Source organism: Gobio gobio (genome assembly GCF_949357685.1).
Source record: "Gobio gobio genome assembly, chromosome: 6".
In the NCBI taxonomy this organism is placed as follows: domain Eukaryota; kingdom Metazoa; phylum Chordata; class Actinopteri; order Cypriniformes; family Gobionidae; genus Gobio; species Gobio gobio.
In genome coordinates this window covers 8191499-8203955 of record NC_137102.1, presented here as the reverse complement: position 1 = coordinate 8203955, position 12457 = coordinate 8191499, and the positions used below count along the sequence as shown (strand labels likewise).

General features: G+C 37.9%; 1 protein-coding gene across 1 annotated transcript; it reads right to left on the bottom strand.

Moving 5' to 3' along the window:
* Window positions 1–3444: 3444 nt before the first annotated feature.
* rgs20 (regulator of G protein signaling 20) lies at window positions 3445–10744 on the bottom strand (the record flags this gene model as incomplete). The annotated part of the gene is given in 6 exon segments (XM_079819668.1): window positions 3445–3795; window positions 3892–4126; window positions 7215–7304; window positions 7680–7843; window positions 10683–10717; window positions 10720–10744. Coding segments are annotated over 6 exon segments (738 nt in total). The 3' UTR covers window positions 3445–3606.
* Window positions 10745–12457: the final 1713 nt, after the last annotated feature.

The window sequence follows — 12457 nt, the reverse complement described above, 5'->3', positions numbered from 1 at the left end:
GTTTAAATCAACTATTGCCAAAAAAGAGATGCCACAAAATTGAATGTCAAGGCACTTCCCCGAGTGAGGATCTTGTCTTTGAGCGACATTAAAGTCAGGCAACAAAGTAATTCACAGAACTAAAAATATAGTAAGAACTTGGCAGCTCCAATTCTAGTCAGTTGTATTGGAGAGAAAGCTAATCGCACAGTTTTACTGGACTCGGCTACTTTGGTGTCATCTACTTACGAGGGTCCTAGCAATAAAACCTGCAACTTTCCATTCAGGGCTCATGTTTAGGTCTAAAACACATTTGATACTGTAGTAAAATACCTGCATGTTAAATCTCTTCTATTAGCGGTCATTCGTAAAAATATTACTACCTCTAGATACTGTACACAAAGGAGCCTTTCGGCCTTCATAGCGTCTTCGGGTTGAGTACATACAAGGAATAGTTGCCATGTCCAACCATCTCTTAGCTGCTCATTTTGGATGCAGCATGGGAGTAAATGAATGCAGTGATACAGAAAAACTTATAGATGAATGATATTTTCTATTTTCTAGCAGTTCAAAAAGCAGAGCAAATAATTGTACTAAGCTGTCTGAGATATGCTGAATACTGATATTTTTTTATCCATTATGATATTATATTTGTGTCCCACTTATATTAGGTGGCCTTAACTACTATGTACTTACATCATAACATAAGTACAATGTACTTATTGTGTTCATATTGTATTGCAAAACATTGTTTCTGATATTGAGGTGGGATACGGGTTTGTGACAGGTGTGGTGGTGTGGGTAAGTTTAAGGGTAAAGTTAGGGACAGGTGTGGTGGTGTGGGTAAGTTTAAGGGTAAAGTTAGGGACAGGTGTGGTGGTGTGGGTAAGTTTAAGGGTAAAGTTAGGGACAGGTGTGGTGGTGTGGGTAAGTTTAAGGGTAAAGTTAGGGACAGGTGTGGTGGTGTGGGTAAGTTTAAGGGTAAAGTTAGGGACAGGTGTGGTGGTGTGGGTAAGTTTAAGGGTAAAGTTAGGGACAGGTGTGGTGGTGTGGGTAAGTTTAAGGGTAAAGTTAGGGACGGGTGTGGTGGTGTGGGTAAGTTTAAGGGTAAAGTTAGGGACAGGTGTGCTGGTGTGGGTAAGTTTAAGTGTAAAGTTAGGGACGGGTTTGGTGGTGTGGGTAAGTTTAAGGGTAAAGTTAGGGACAGGTGTGGTGGTGTGGGTAAGTTTAAGAGTAAAGTTAGGGACAGGTGTGGTGGTGTGGGTAAGTTTAAGGGTAAAGTTAGGGACAGGTGTGGTGGTATGGGTAAGTTTAAGAGTAAAGTTAGGGACAGGTGTGGTGGTGTGGGTAGGTTTAAGGGTAAAGTTAGGGACAGGTGTGGTGGTATGGGTAAGTTTAAGAGTAAAGTTAGGGACAGGTGTGGTGGTGTGGGTAGGTTTAAGGGTAAAGTTAGGGACAGGTGTGGTGGTGTGGGTAAGTTTAAGAGTAAAGTTAGGGACAGGTGTGGTGGTGTGGGTAGGTTTAAGGGTAAAGTTAGGGACAGGTGTGGTGGTGTGGGTAAGTTTAAGGGTAAAGTTAGGGACAGGTGTGGTGGTGTGGGTAGGTTTAAGGGTAAAGTTAGGGACAGGTGTGGTGGTATGGGTAAGTTTAAGAGTAAAGTTAGGGACAGGTGTGGTGGTGTGGGTAGGTTTAAGGGTAAAGTTAGGGACAGGTGTGGTGGTATGGGTAAGTTTAAGGGTAAAGTTAGGGACAGGTGTGGTGGTGTGGGTAAGTTTAAGGGTAAAGTTAGGGACAGGTGTGGTGGTGTGGGTAAGTTTAAGGGTAAAGTTAGGGACAGGTGTGGTGGTGTGGGTAAGTTTAAGAGTAAAGTTAGGGACAGGTGTGGTGGTGTGGGTAAGTTTAAGAGTAAAGTTAGGGACAGGTGTGGTGGTATGGGTAAGTTTAAGGGTAAAGTTAGGGACAGGTGTGGTGGTGTGGGTAAGTTTAAGGGTAAAGTTAGGGACAGGTGTGGTGGTGTGGGTAAGTTTAAGAGTAAAGTTAGGGACAGGTGTGGTGGTGTGGGTAAGTTTAAGGGTAAAGTTAGGGACAGGTGTGGTGGTATGGGTAAGTTTAAGGGTAAAGTTAGGGACAGGTGTGGTGGTGTGGGTAAGTTTAAGAGTAAAGTTAGAGACAGGTGTGGTGGTGTGGGTAAGTTTAAGAGTAAAGTTAGGGACAGGTGTGGTGGTGTGGGTAGGTTTAAGGGTAAAGTTAGGGACAGGTGTGGTGGTGTGGGTAAGTTTAAGGGTAAAGTTAGGGACAGGTGTGGTGGTGTGAGTAGGTTTAAGGGTAAAGTTAGGGACAGGTGTGCTGGTGTGGGTAAGTTAAAGGGTAAAGTTAGGGACAGGTGTGGTGGTGTGGGTAAGTTTAAGTGTAAAGTTAGGGACAGGTGTGGTGGTGTGGGTAAGTTAAAGGGTAAAGTTAGGGACAGGTGTGGTGGTGTGGGTAAGTTTAAGGGTAAAGTTAGGGACAGGTGTGGTGGTGTGGGTAAGTTAAAGGGTAAAGTTAGGGACAGGTGTGGTGGTGTGGGTAAGTTAAAGGGTAAAGTTTGTGACAGGTGTGGTGGTGTGGGTAAGTTAAAGGGTAAAGTTAGGGACAGGTGTGGTGGTGTGGGTAAGTTTAAGGGTAAAGTTAGGGACAGGTGTGGTGGTGTGGGTAAGTTTAAGGGTAGGGTTAGGTGTAAGGACAGTGTAATTATAAATGTAACTATAGATACATTAATTACAGATGTAATTACATGCAGGTAATTTTTAAAATGTAAAAACGTGTGTACACAATGAGTGCATTGTATCAAATGATTAATTTAAATGTTAGTACGTAGTAGTTAAGGCCGCCTAATATAAAGTGGGTCCTATCTTTTTCTTATCCATGACAAGTTGACCTTTTTTGATCTAATACCCCCCCCCCCCCTTATAATAATGATCACTTTATTTATGAATTATATCTGATAATTGTGATTTCTCATTGGAGATGCCAAGTCATTATAAAAGGGAGTAGTTATAAAAGTAGCTGAAACAATACTGTGTACGACAGGGTGTCCCGTGAGTAGAGCTGTTGCCTTGACTTGAGCTTTGATTCTCATACGCATTTTCATAAACGGGCAATAATTGTTACCCATAATTCCCTTTGCTTTAAATATTGTAACACAAGAAAAAAAAAAAGGTCAAAAAAATGTAATACAAATTCATAAATATATCTACTGTATATACTGTCTATAGCCCACAATTGGTATCACATTTTCCTTCAAACATTGATACAAAAAAAAAGAATTAGAAACAATAAAAAAAACCTTCAAAACAAATAAAACTGTTTTCTTAAAAACATCGAAGCGCACTGGTAATCCTTTGGAGCATCTTTTGCTATGCGGATCTGTAGCAGTACTTGTGGTGTTGAGCCCTCAGGAAATTTGAGACTTTTTTTTTTTTTTTTAATCCAGTGACCTGGAGACCTGAGCGTCTTTTTTTCAGGTACAGATCGCTATAGCAGTAAAATCCCTGGGAGGACCTACGCTGAGGTCCTTTTATATTCTACACAAGGGAAGCTAACAAACAAAAGATAGGGAGGGGGGCATTCGACCGGGATCACAGAGATCTAAGATTCCACCGACGGCTCAGAGACTGTCTGAAGCATGTTTTTGTAGACTTGGGAGTTCATGAATCGCGGATACGAGTCTCTTTGCATTAACGTGTATATCTGGAGCTGGGCATCGTCAAACGTGTGGGATGTAGGCTCCAGCATATTTCTGTTTATAACCTCCCGAACTCTAGAGTCGAGGCTCACCTGAAAAAAAGCATAAGAACAATATATTATTCACTCCGATTATACAGGCAATGTGATCATCAGGCTCTTCCTACACGTGCTGACGCGTTCACTCGCCTCTTTGGGTGAGAGAATAGAAATGTAGTCTTCGTAAATGATTCGCGCCTTCTCCTCGATGGAGCTTTTATTGGTTTCCTTACTGAATTCCTCGCAGGCCAACCAGAAGAGCATGTTTTCCTCACTGAACTCGGTGCGCAGAAACTGCCGGAAGGCACCTCTTCCAGTGGGGCATTGCATCAGTTTGTCGAAGGATTGCCCCCACAAGCAGATCTCCTCCGCAGTCGGTTTCGGACTGCCAGAAAACAGAGGGGTCTTAGTCAGTTTTGGCAACTCCCCAGTAACATGTTTTCTCATATGGTACAAATATTAGCTGTATTTTTTCCTTACAGTTGCATCTTGCAGAACTATAGTCATTCATTTATATAAAAATAAAGAATATTTTAGGTGTATATATATATTTCTCTACATTTCTCAGAAAGTTACATCTCAAAGAATATTTAAATAAAAATACAGAATATTTTAGGTATAATTTCTCAGAAAGTTTCATCTCACTGAACTATACTAATTGATTTAAATAAAAATAAAGAATATTTTAGGCATAATTTCTCAGAAAGTTTCATCTCGCAGAACTATACTAATTGATTTAAATAAAGATGCAGAATATTTTAGGCATAATTTCTCAGAAAGTTTCATCTCACTGAACTATACTAATTGATTTAAATAAAAATAAAGAATATTTTAGGCATAATTTCTCAGAAAGTTTCATCTCGCAGAACTATACTAATTGATTTAAATAAAAATAAAGAATATTTTAGGTGTAATTTCTCAGAAAGTTTCATCTCGCAGAACTATACTAATTGATTTAAATAAAAATGCAGAATATTTTAGGCATAATTTCTCAGAAAGTTTCATCTCGCAGAACTATAGTAATTAATTTAAAGGGGTGGTAAACCACGATTTCACTATTCTAACTTTAGCTAGCGTGTAATGTTGCTGCGTGAGCATAAACAACATCTGCAAAGTTACAAAGTTTAAAGCAAAGGGAGATATTTGCTTTTAAAGAAATCAGTTTCTAAGAACTACAGCAAACGGCCAGCAGGCGACTACAGACATTCCTCCAGGGTTGGTGACATCAACAGCCCCAATATTTACATAAACCCCTCCTCCGAGAATATTAAATAAGGGGGGGCGAGGCCATTTTGTATCGCGGTGCTGTTGTGGTATAGTTAGGCTGGAGTGTTGTTGCTGCAATGCCGACGAAACGCTGTTATTTTCATCCGGATTGCAGGTCTGGGGTACTTGCTCTGTTCAGCCTTCCTTGTGGGACGGGGGTGCGTTGCAGAGCGTTTAACATACAGCATGTTATATGCACGTGTGTATGAGACGGAGGGGAACAGGTCTCAGATATATGCTGCCCATCATAAAGCACGAGACAGACAGGGTCGGAGGAGAAGACTGGAAAATGTGACATAATGGACAATATTCATCTGTATTTGCAATTCATGAGCCGCGGTTCATGCACGACGGGCTCGCGGCTCCCACTGCACATTTCACGGAGTGGAAAACTCCCACAATCGTCACGAGTTCAATGCCGGATTCACACACGTCAGCTGCGCGAGACACATGCCAGTGCGTGGATGCACGACGGCCGGGCTCGCGGCTCCCGCAGCACATTTCACGGAGGAATTAGCTTCCACAATCTTCGCGAGTTCAATGCAGGATATGCACAACGGCTTGTCCTGAAAGCTGGATTTACAAACAGAAGCTGTTTACGGGCCACAACCTGTAAGTCTGATTTATTTTTCATCGATGTGTTTTCCTGTAATAGGTTGTAGTAAGGAAGTAAACAGATGACAACGCTGTTCTGCAAACCAGTCTGTTAAATGCTCATTCATACTTAACGTTATCCGACGAACACCTAACGTTACAAACACTAACGTTAAAATCTCAACAGCGAACCTGGCATTAGTGTAAATGATTCTTTGATTAGAGCTTTTATGTATTATTTATCTACAGGCATGCTAAACATGGTTCTGTGTGTGATTTGGCTACTAGCAAAGCCAATGTTTAGTGTTCGTTTTGGGACAGATATTTGGCTATAATCGTTCTAAAAATACAAAATTAACAGTGCCATTCAGTAGCGATCACTATAGATCCGCAGTCTTTACTCTTGAGGACTGAACAGGTTATGCTCGATCATCTTCACTAAAATGTTCTGGGTCTGATTCGGGCTCAGATTGGTATGGTTTTATTGACGCCATTCTTTCTAATACTGACCAAAGCACAGCCTCCAGGTAAGGGGCGTGACGTTTCCGACAAACGTGCACTAGGCGGTTAGCGAATCACAACACACTGGGCCAGCTAACCAATCTGAGCCCATCGCGTATTTTTGAGGGACTGGCTTCATACAACCCGGAAAGCATCAGACCGTTTTACAAGGAGGGACAGAGCAGTGTAGAATAAAGGTCAAATATATGAAAAATAATGATTTTTTTTTAAAAAACGAAGCATGAACACGTGTTACAGTGCACCCCACAAACACAATCAAGCCTTCAAAAGAATGTGTTTTACCACCCCTTTAAATAAAAATAAAGAATGTTTTAGGTATAATTTCTCAGAAAGTTGCATCTCACAGAACTATAGTAAGTAATTTAAATAAAAATAAAGAATATTTTAGGTATAATTTTTCAGAAAGTTGCATCTCGCAGAACTATACTAATTAATTTAAATAAAAATAAAGAATATTTTAGGTATAATTTCCCAGAAAGTTTCATCTCTCAGAACTATAGTAATTAATTTAAATAAAAATAAAGAATATTTTAGGTGTAATTTCTCAGAAAGTTGCATCTTGCAGAACTATAGAAAATAATTGAAATAAAAATATATAGATATATTTGGTATAATTTCTCAGAAAGTTGCATCTCGCAGAACTATAATAATTAATTGAAATAAAAATATGGAAAATTGCTGGTGTAATTTCTCAGAAAGTTTCATCTCTCAGAACTATAGTAATTAATTTAAATAAAAATAAAGAATATTGTAGGTGTAATTTCTCAGAAAGTTGCATCTTGCAGAACTATAATAATTCATTGAAATAAAAATATGGAAAATTGCTGGTGTAATTTCTCAGAAAGTAATTAATTTAAATATCGATAAAATCTAAATCACAACTTGGCAAACAATTTGGATTATGAAGCTATGAAAGCCCTTCTGATTTCAATTTTGTTTAATATTTTGCAGAAAATGCAGATAAATATCAAATTGCACCCATTTAACATAACATTGTAGCTATCAAAGATGTCAGGGTTGTTTTTTTACATGAAAATAACGTGCAAGTTACATTTCTTTTGTAGTTTCTATAAAAAGCTGGAAAGACTGACCTCTCCTCGAAGTCTGCATTCTCCTCTGCTTTAAAATCATACGAGGCTCTCCGGTTCCTCTCTTCTCTGTCTTCATTCCTAACAGTGAGACTGCAAGGTAGTAAACATATCATGATCCCAAGACACCTAACGGTCGGCATTAGGAAGCTTTGGAGTAGCTTTCGCCTGCTCAATGTTCAGTTAAGCACTGTAACTGGTGCTCATTATGAGCTCACAGCCAGGACGCCATGAGTTCTGCTGATTTGCAAAGCAGATGTCTTGGGATCTCTCACACTTCAGTGAAAATTACATCATACTATACAAGAACAGCATTCAAATCACATCTGAGCAATATTCCAGGTGTATTCACTGTAGATGCAGTTATCGTTTTATAATAAGCTGATTTCCTGGCCATTAGTTAGGCCCAAAACTAGCCTTGTTAGATAAGATCTCACATTAGCAGCATAAAGAATGAGAAACTCCTACCAGGAGCAGCTGCAGCAACAGCACCAACAGAAGCAGCAGGCATTGGAGCCACGGTTCCCCTGGCCGGGCTGCTCATTCTGGGCCGGTGCTGTGGTGCCCGCCACCAACTCCTGCTGCACCGACATCTGCCTCTTTCGCATCTCCATCCGCTCTGATCCCATGGGCTGCAGGAAACAGGATGCAACTGAGACGGAGCCAATACAACTGCAGCCACAGAGATCAACGGGATGAATTAATGGTTCAACAAGCAATTGCAGGGTGTAGATATTGGAGGATATTTATTCCACTTAAACATTTTGTGGTTTCCAATGGAGAAAACAATGCTTTTAAACAAGCGCAGAAGAAAAACAGAGGCCGGTCAAACAGATATACACGAAAGTGGTTTCCATTAACTGGAAATAAGAAGGAACGGCAACCCCAGTGGGATGCTAAATGCGCATATAGAGGTGAACAAGACATGTTTTAACTTGACCAAACTGTAAAAAATTATTGTGATTTTAACGGTATTTTACAGTAAAAATGCTACGGTGAAAAACAGTTCATTGGTTAACAGAAAGTTTCCGTACTATATACGGTGAATAACTGTAATAGATCTCACCTTACATTTAATTTAATTTTACCGTAAAATACAGTTACATTTACTGTTTTTGGAAGTGAAAAAGAACAAGTCATTGTGTAATTTACTGTGAAAACCCGTGAATTGACATTACCAGAATTCCCTGCGTGACACTTCCAGTTTGATGTATTTTCATTGCAATAACTGTTTCTTCTTTGTTTTTTCTAATCAGTTATGCACATTAAGGTTTTATGTTACATCTGATGTTGTTAAATTAATGTTTATTGCATTTTTTAAATTTCATGTGTTTTACCATGATGGTGTTTAGTGTTTGTGTGAATGACACTTCTATATATTAGTATTGTCCTCTTAAAAGCTGCTTGTGATGAGCTTTGATTCATCATGTGACTCTCATCACCACTGTGATTGGTGGTTGTCCATATCAAAGGTATAACAGATATTAGTATTTCAATAGGTTGGTAATTTAACATTATTTCAGTTAATGAAATATGTTTTTTTTACTGTAAATTGTTTACAGTGTAAACATAATCATTACAATATAAACCTTTAAATGAAACGGTTTTGAACTGTACATTTTTTTTTTACCGTAATTATTACATTATAAACATTTAAATTATACGGTTTTGAACTGTAAAATAAAACATTTTTTAACCGTAATTATTACATTATAAACCTTTAAATTATATGGTGCTGTCCCTAAAAACCTAAAACGTTACAGCCGTATTTTTTACGGTAAAATTCAAAGGTACATAACAGATATTAGTATTTCAATAGGTTGGTAATTTAACATTATTTCAGTTAATGAAATATGTTTTTTTACCGTAAATTGTTTACAGTGTAAACATAATCATTACAAGATAAACCTTTAAATTATACGGTTTTGAACTGTAAAATATATATATATATTTTTTTTTAACCAAAATTATTACATTATAAACCTTTAAATTATACGGTTTTGAACTGTAAAATAATTTTTTTTTAACCGTAATTATTACATTCTAAACATTTAAATTATACGGTTTTGAACTGTAAAATAAATTTTTTTTTAACCGTAATTATTACATTATAAACCTTTAAATTATACGGTTTTGAACTGTAAAATATTTTTTTTTTAACCGTAATTATTACATTATAAACCTTTAAATTATATGGTGCTGTCCCTAAAAACCTAAAACGTTACAGCCGTATTTTTTACGGTAAAGTTCTGGCAACCACAGCTGCTGTTTTTTTACCGTACATTTTACAGGGATTTTTTTTACAGTGCAGAAACTATAATGTCCTAACATGTCATCTCAAAATGCTCTCTGCAGCTGATTTGAATACAATACTTAAACATTGGCCACAACTTGTGTGAAATGATACACCAGTGGCAACAACATTATTTGTAAAGTCTTTCTAGATTTTTTTGTGTGGGAAAAGTCGTTTTTTTTTTAACCTTGCAACTAATAACTGATAGATTCCAGCGTCTTCCATATCTGAATCATAAGCATGTTGATGAAATAGCTTATTAGCCTATCATAAGAGATAATTATCACATTCAGTGTTACAGTGCTTTTCGTTCTGCAAACATGCTTAAGCCTACAGCACAATAAATTTAGACTTGTTGCCATGTGGGTGGGTTTTCTCTGTTTCTTCAATCTTTGGTGTCTGTACTGGTTTAAACAACATGACTTTGGGGCTCAAACAAACCATAACAAGTGAAGGTTATTTAAAGCAAAGGGGTCCTGGATTGAGCCATCTTTATAATATATGAGAGCTATACTTATTTCGAGACTATGGATCTATTGTTTTAATCCTACTAAACATTGCTGTGTTATTTTCAAAGAATCGTGGAATCAAATTCCTCGCTTGAGCTGGAAGATGTTGGAATATTTGGGGGTAGGAGGGGGCGCAGCACGCTTTCTAGCTGCAGTCGGATCTCACAGCCGCGGCGCATTAGAAATGCTCGAGCCGTGATTGATGATAATAAACACGATTTAAAACACACGCACACACACATTCACGGAGCATTTCATCCCCTTGATTTAACGACTGGCAAACGTTGATGATTAGATTGGCTGACAGAAAAAGTCTGATATGGTCTGCTTCATTTCACCGAAGCAAAACAGACGAAAAAAAAAATCATATTATAGCTTTAAATGTGAACCGCATCCTTAAAGATGGGGGGCACACGGGCAAAATACAAGAAAAACACAACACCGCGCATTCTACTTTAGTGAAAAGCAAACATCATTTCCATCGCATATCCTTGCATTGCAAAGTGCCACCATGAAGCACGGCTACAATATCTCTTTATCGCCCAGGACAACCATCGAAAAGACATTTCTGTCAAATATGACATGCCATCTTTAACAATCAAACTCAAAGGTCGTTTTCTCCACGGACACCTTGTATATTTAAAAACATCTTAGGATCCCCATACTTACAATTTCACCATGTATGCCCAGAGATAAGAGATATTCTTTGCCTTGATTACATCCGTTGGCATAAGGATTTTTTAAAGACCGGCTGTTTGTGTCAGTGCGCATGCGCTCGCGAGCTGTGGCGGTGGTAGCGTAAACCCTCTGGATGTCACACTGATTCATGATGCACTTACATCTAACAGTGAAATACGACATATTTTCCTACACTCCTGGAAGACTAAATGCGATTCTTACTTTAAAATGGTTTATAAACATAACGCGAAGCATCCGCGTGGGGTTGTCAAGAAAATGCAATGTCGCAACATCGGGTCAATAATAAATAAACCGGCTTAAATATTGTTTTGAGTGTTTAATATAGGTGGATGGCTCGGTTTAACACGGCCACCGATGAAATTAGGATTGTGTGTGTCCCTGTGCGCCTCATGAGATGGCAATAATGTGCCACAGACTGACTGACAGGGTTATTGGTGGACCATGGGCTTGGAAATGTGAGGAAGACCCCCACCCTAAACACAGTAACATCACACGGAGGTTCCCTTTTTCATCAGGAACCAGGGCTTCCTAAGATTCCCCTATTTGGTCGGGATGACACGGGCTCTTGGACTGAATTAATGTATCTGGATGTAAAAAAAAATTATAATAAACATTCACCAAATTCTCCAAAAGAAAACAAAATAGTTCCCTAGAATAAATTATGTTTGGTCTGTTAGGTTCAAAAAGGCCAAATATATCAATTTTAAAATATTGTATAAGAACTAGGTAACACTTTACAATAAGGTTTCATTAACATTAGTTAACGTATTAACTAACATGAACTAACAATTAGCAATACATTACTCTGTCAACATTAGTTAATAAAAAGTGTCTGTTCATGTTGGTGCATTAACTATTGTTAACAAATACAACTTTTGATTTGAATAATGTATTAGTAAACGTTGAAATTAACATGAACAAAGATTAACAAATGCCGTAGAAGTGCAGTTCATTATTATTTTAACTAATGTAGTTAAAAATGTTAATGAAACCTTATTGTAAAGTGTTCACTGTAAAAAAATGCTGGGTTAAAAACAACCCAAGTTGGGTTGAAAATGGACTAATCCAGCAATTGGGTTGTTTTAACACAGAGAAAGGGTCGTTTCAACCCTGCGGTTGGGTTAAATGTTTGCTTAAGACAACCCAATCGCTGGGTTAAAACAACCCAATTGCTGGGTTAGTCCATTTTCAACCCAACTTGGGTTGTTTTTAACCCAGCATTTTTTAGAGTGTTACCAAACTATCTTGTGTGCATTCTTGTTTCCAAGCTAGCCTATGAAGACTAGAAAACATTGACATTATTATGAATTGACATTATCATTATTTGAAATTACACAAAAAAAAAAATGGTGGCACTAAAAGTGGTTCTTTGTCGTAAATCATAGGGGAACCACTTTTTGTGCTATATAGCACCATATCTTAACATGTTCTGTATATGGTAGAAGTGCTATATAGCACCTCAGTCATCCCAAAGAACCGATGAAGAACCACTGAATAACCACTGAAGCAAGATTAAAAAGGTTCCCCTATGATTACGAGCCAAGAACCACTTTTAGTGTGATATAGCACCTTTTTTTTTAGACCTAGTCTTCCAATATCAAATACATACACTGTGAAATCTAATTAGTTAGACTTACTTTTAAAAAGGATGCATTCTTAAAGGATTGCCTTAAAAAACAAATTGAAATAGGAATTGTTGTGCTGACAAATGCATAGCATGAATATGAATGTTCAAAGTGTCCAAC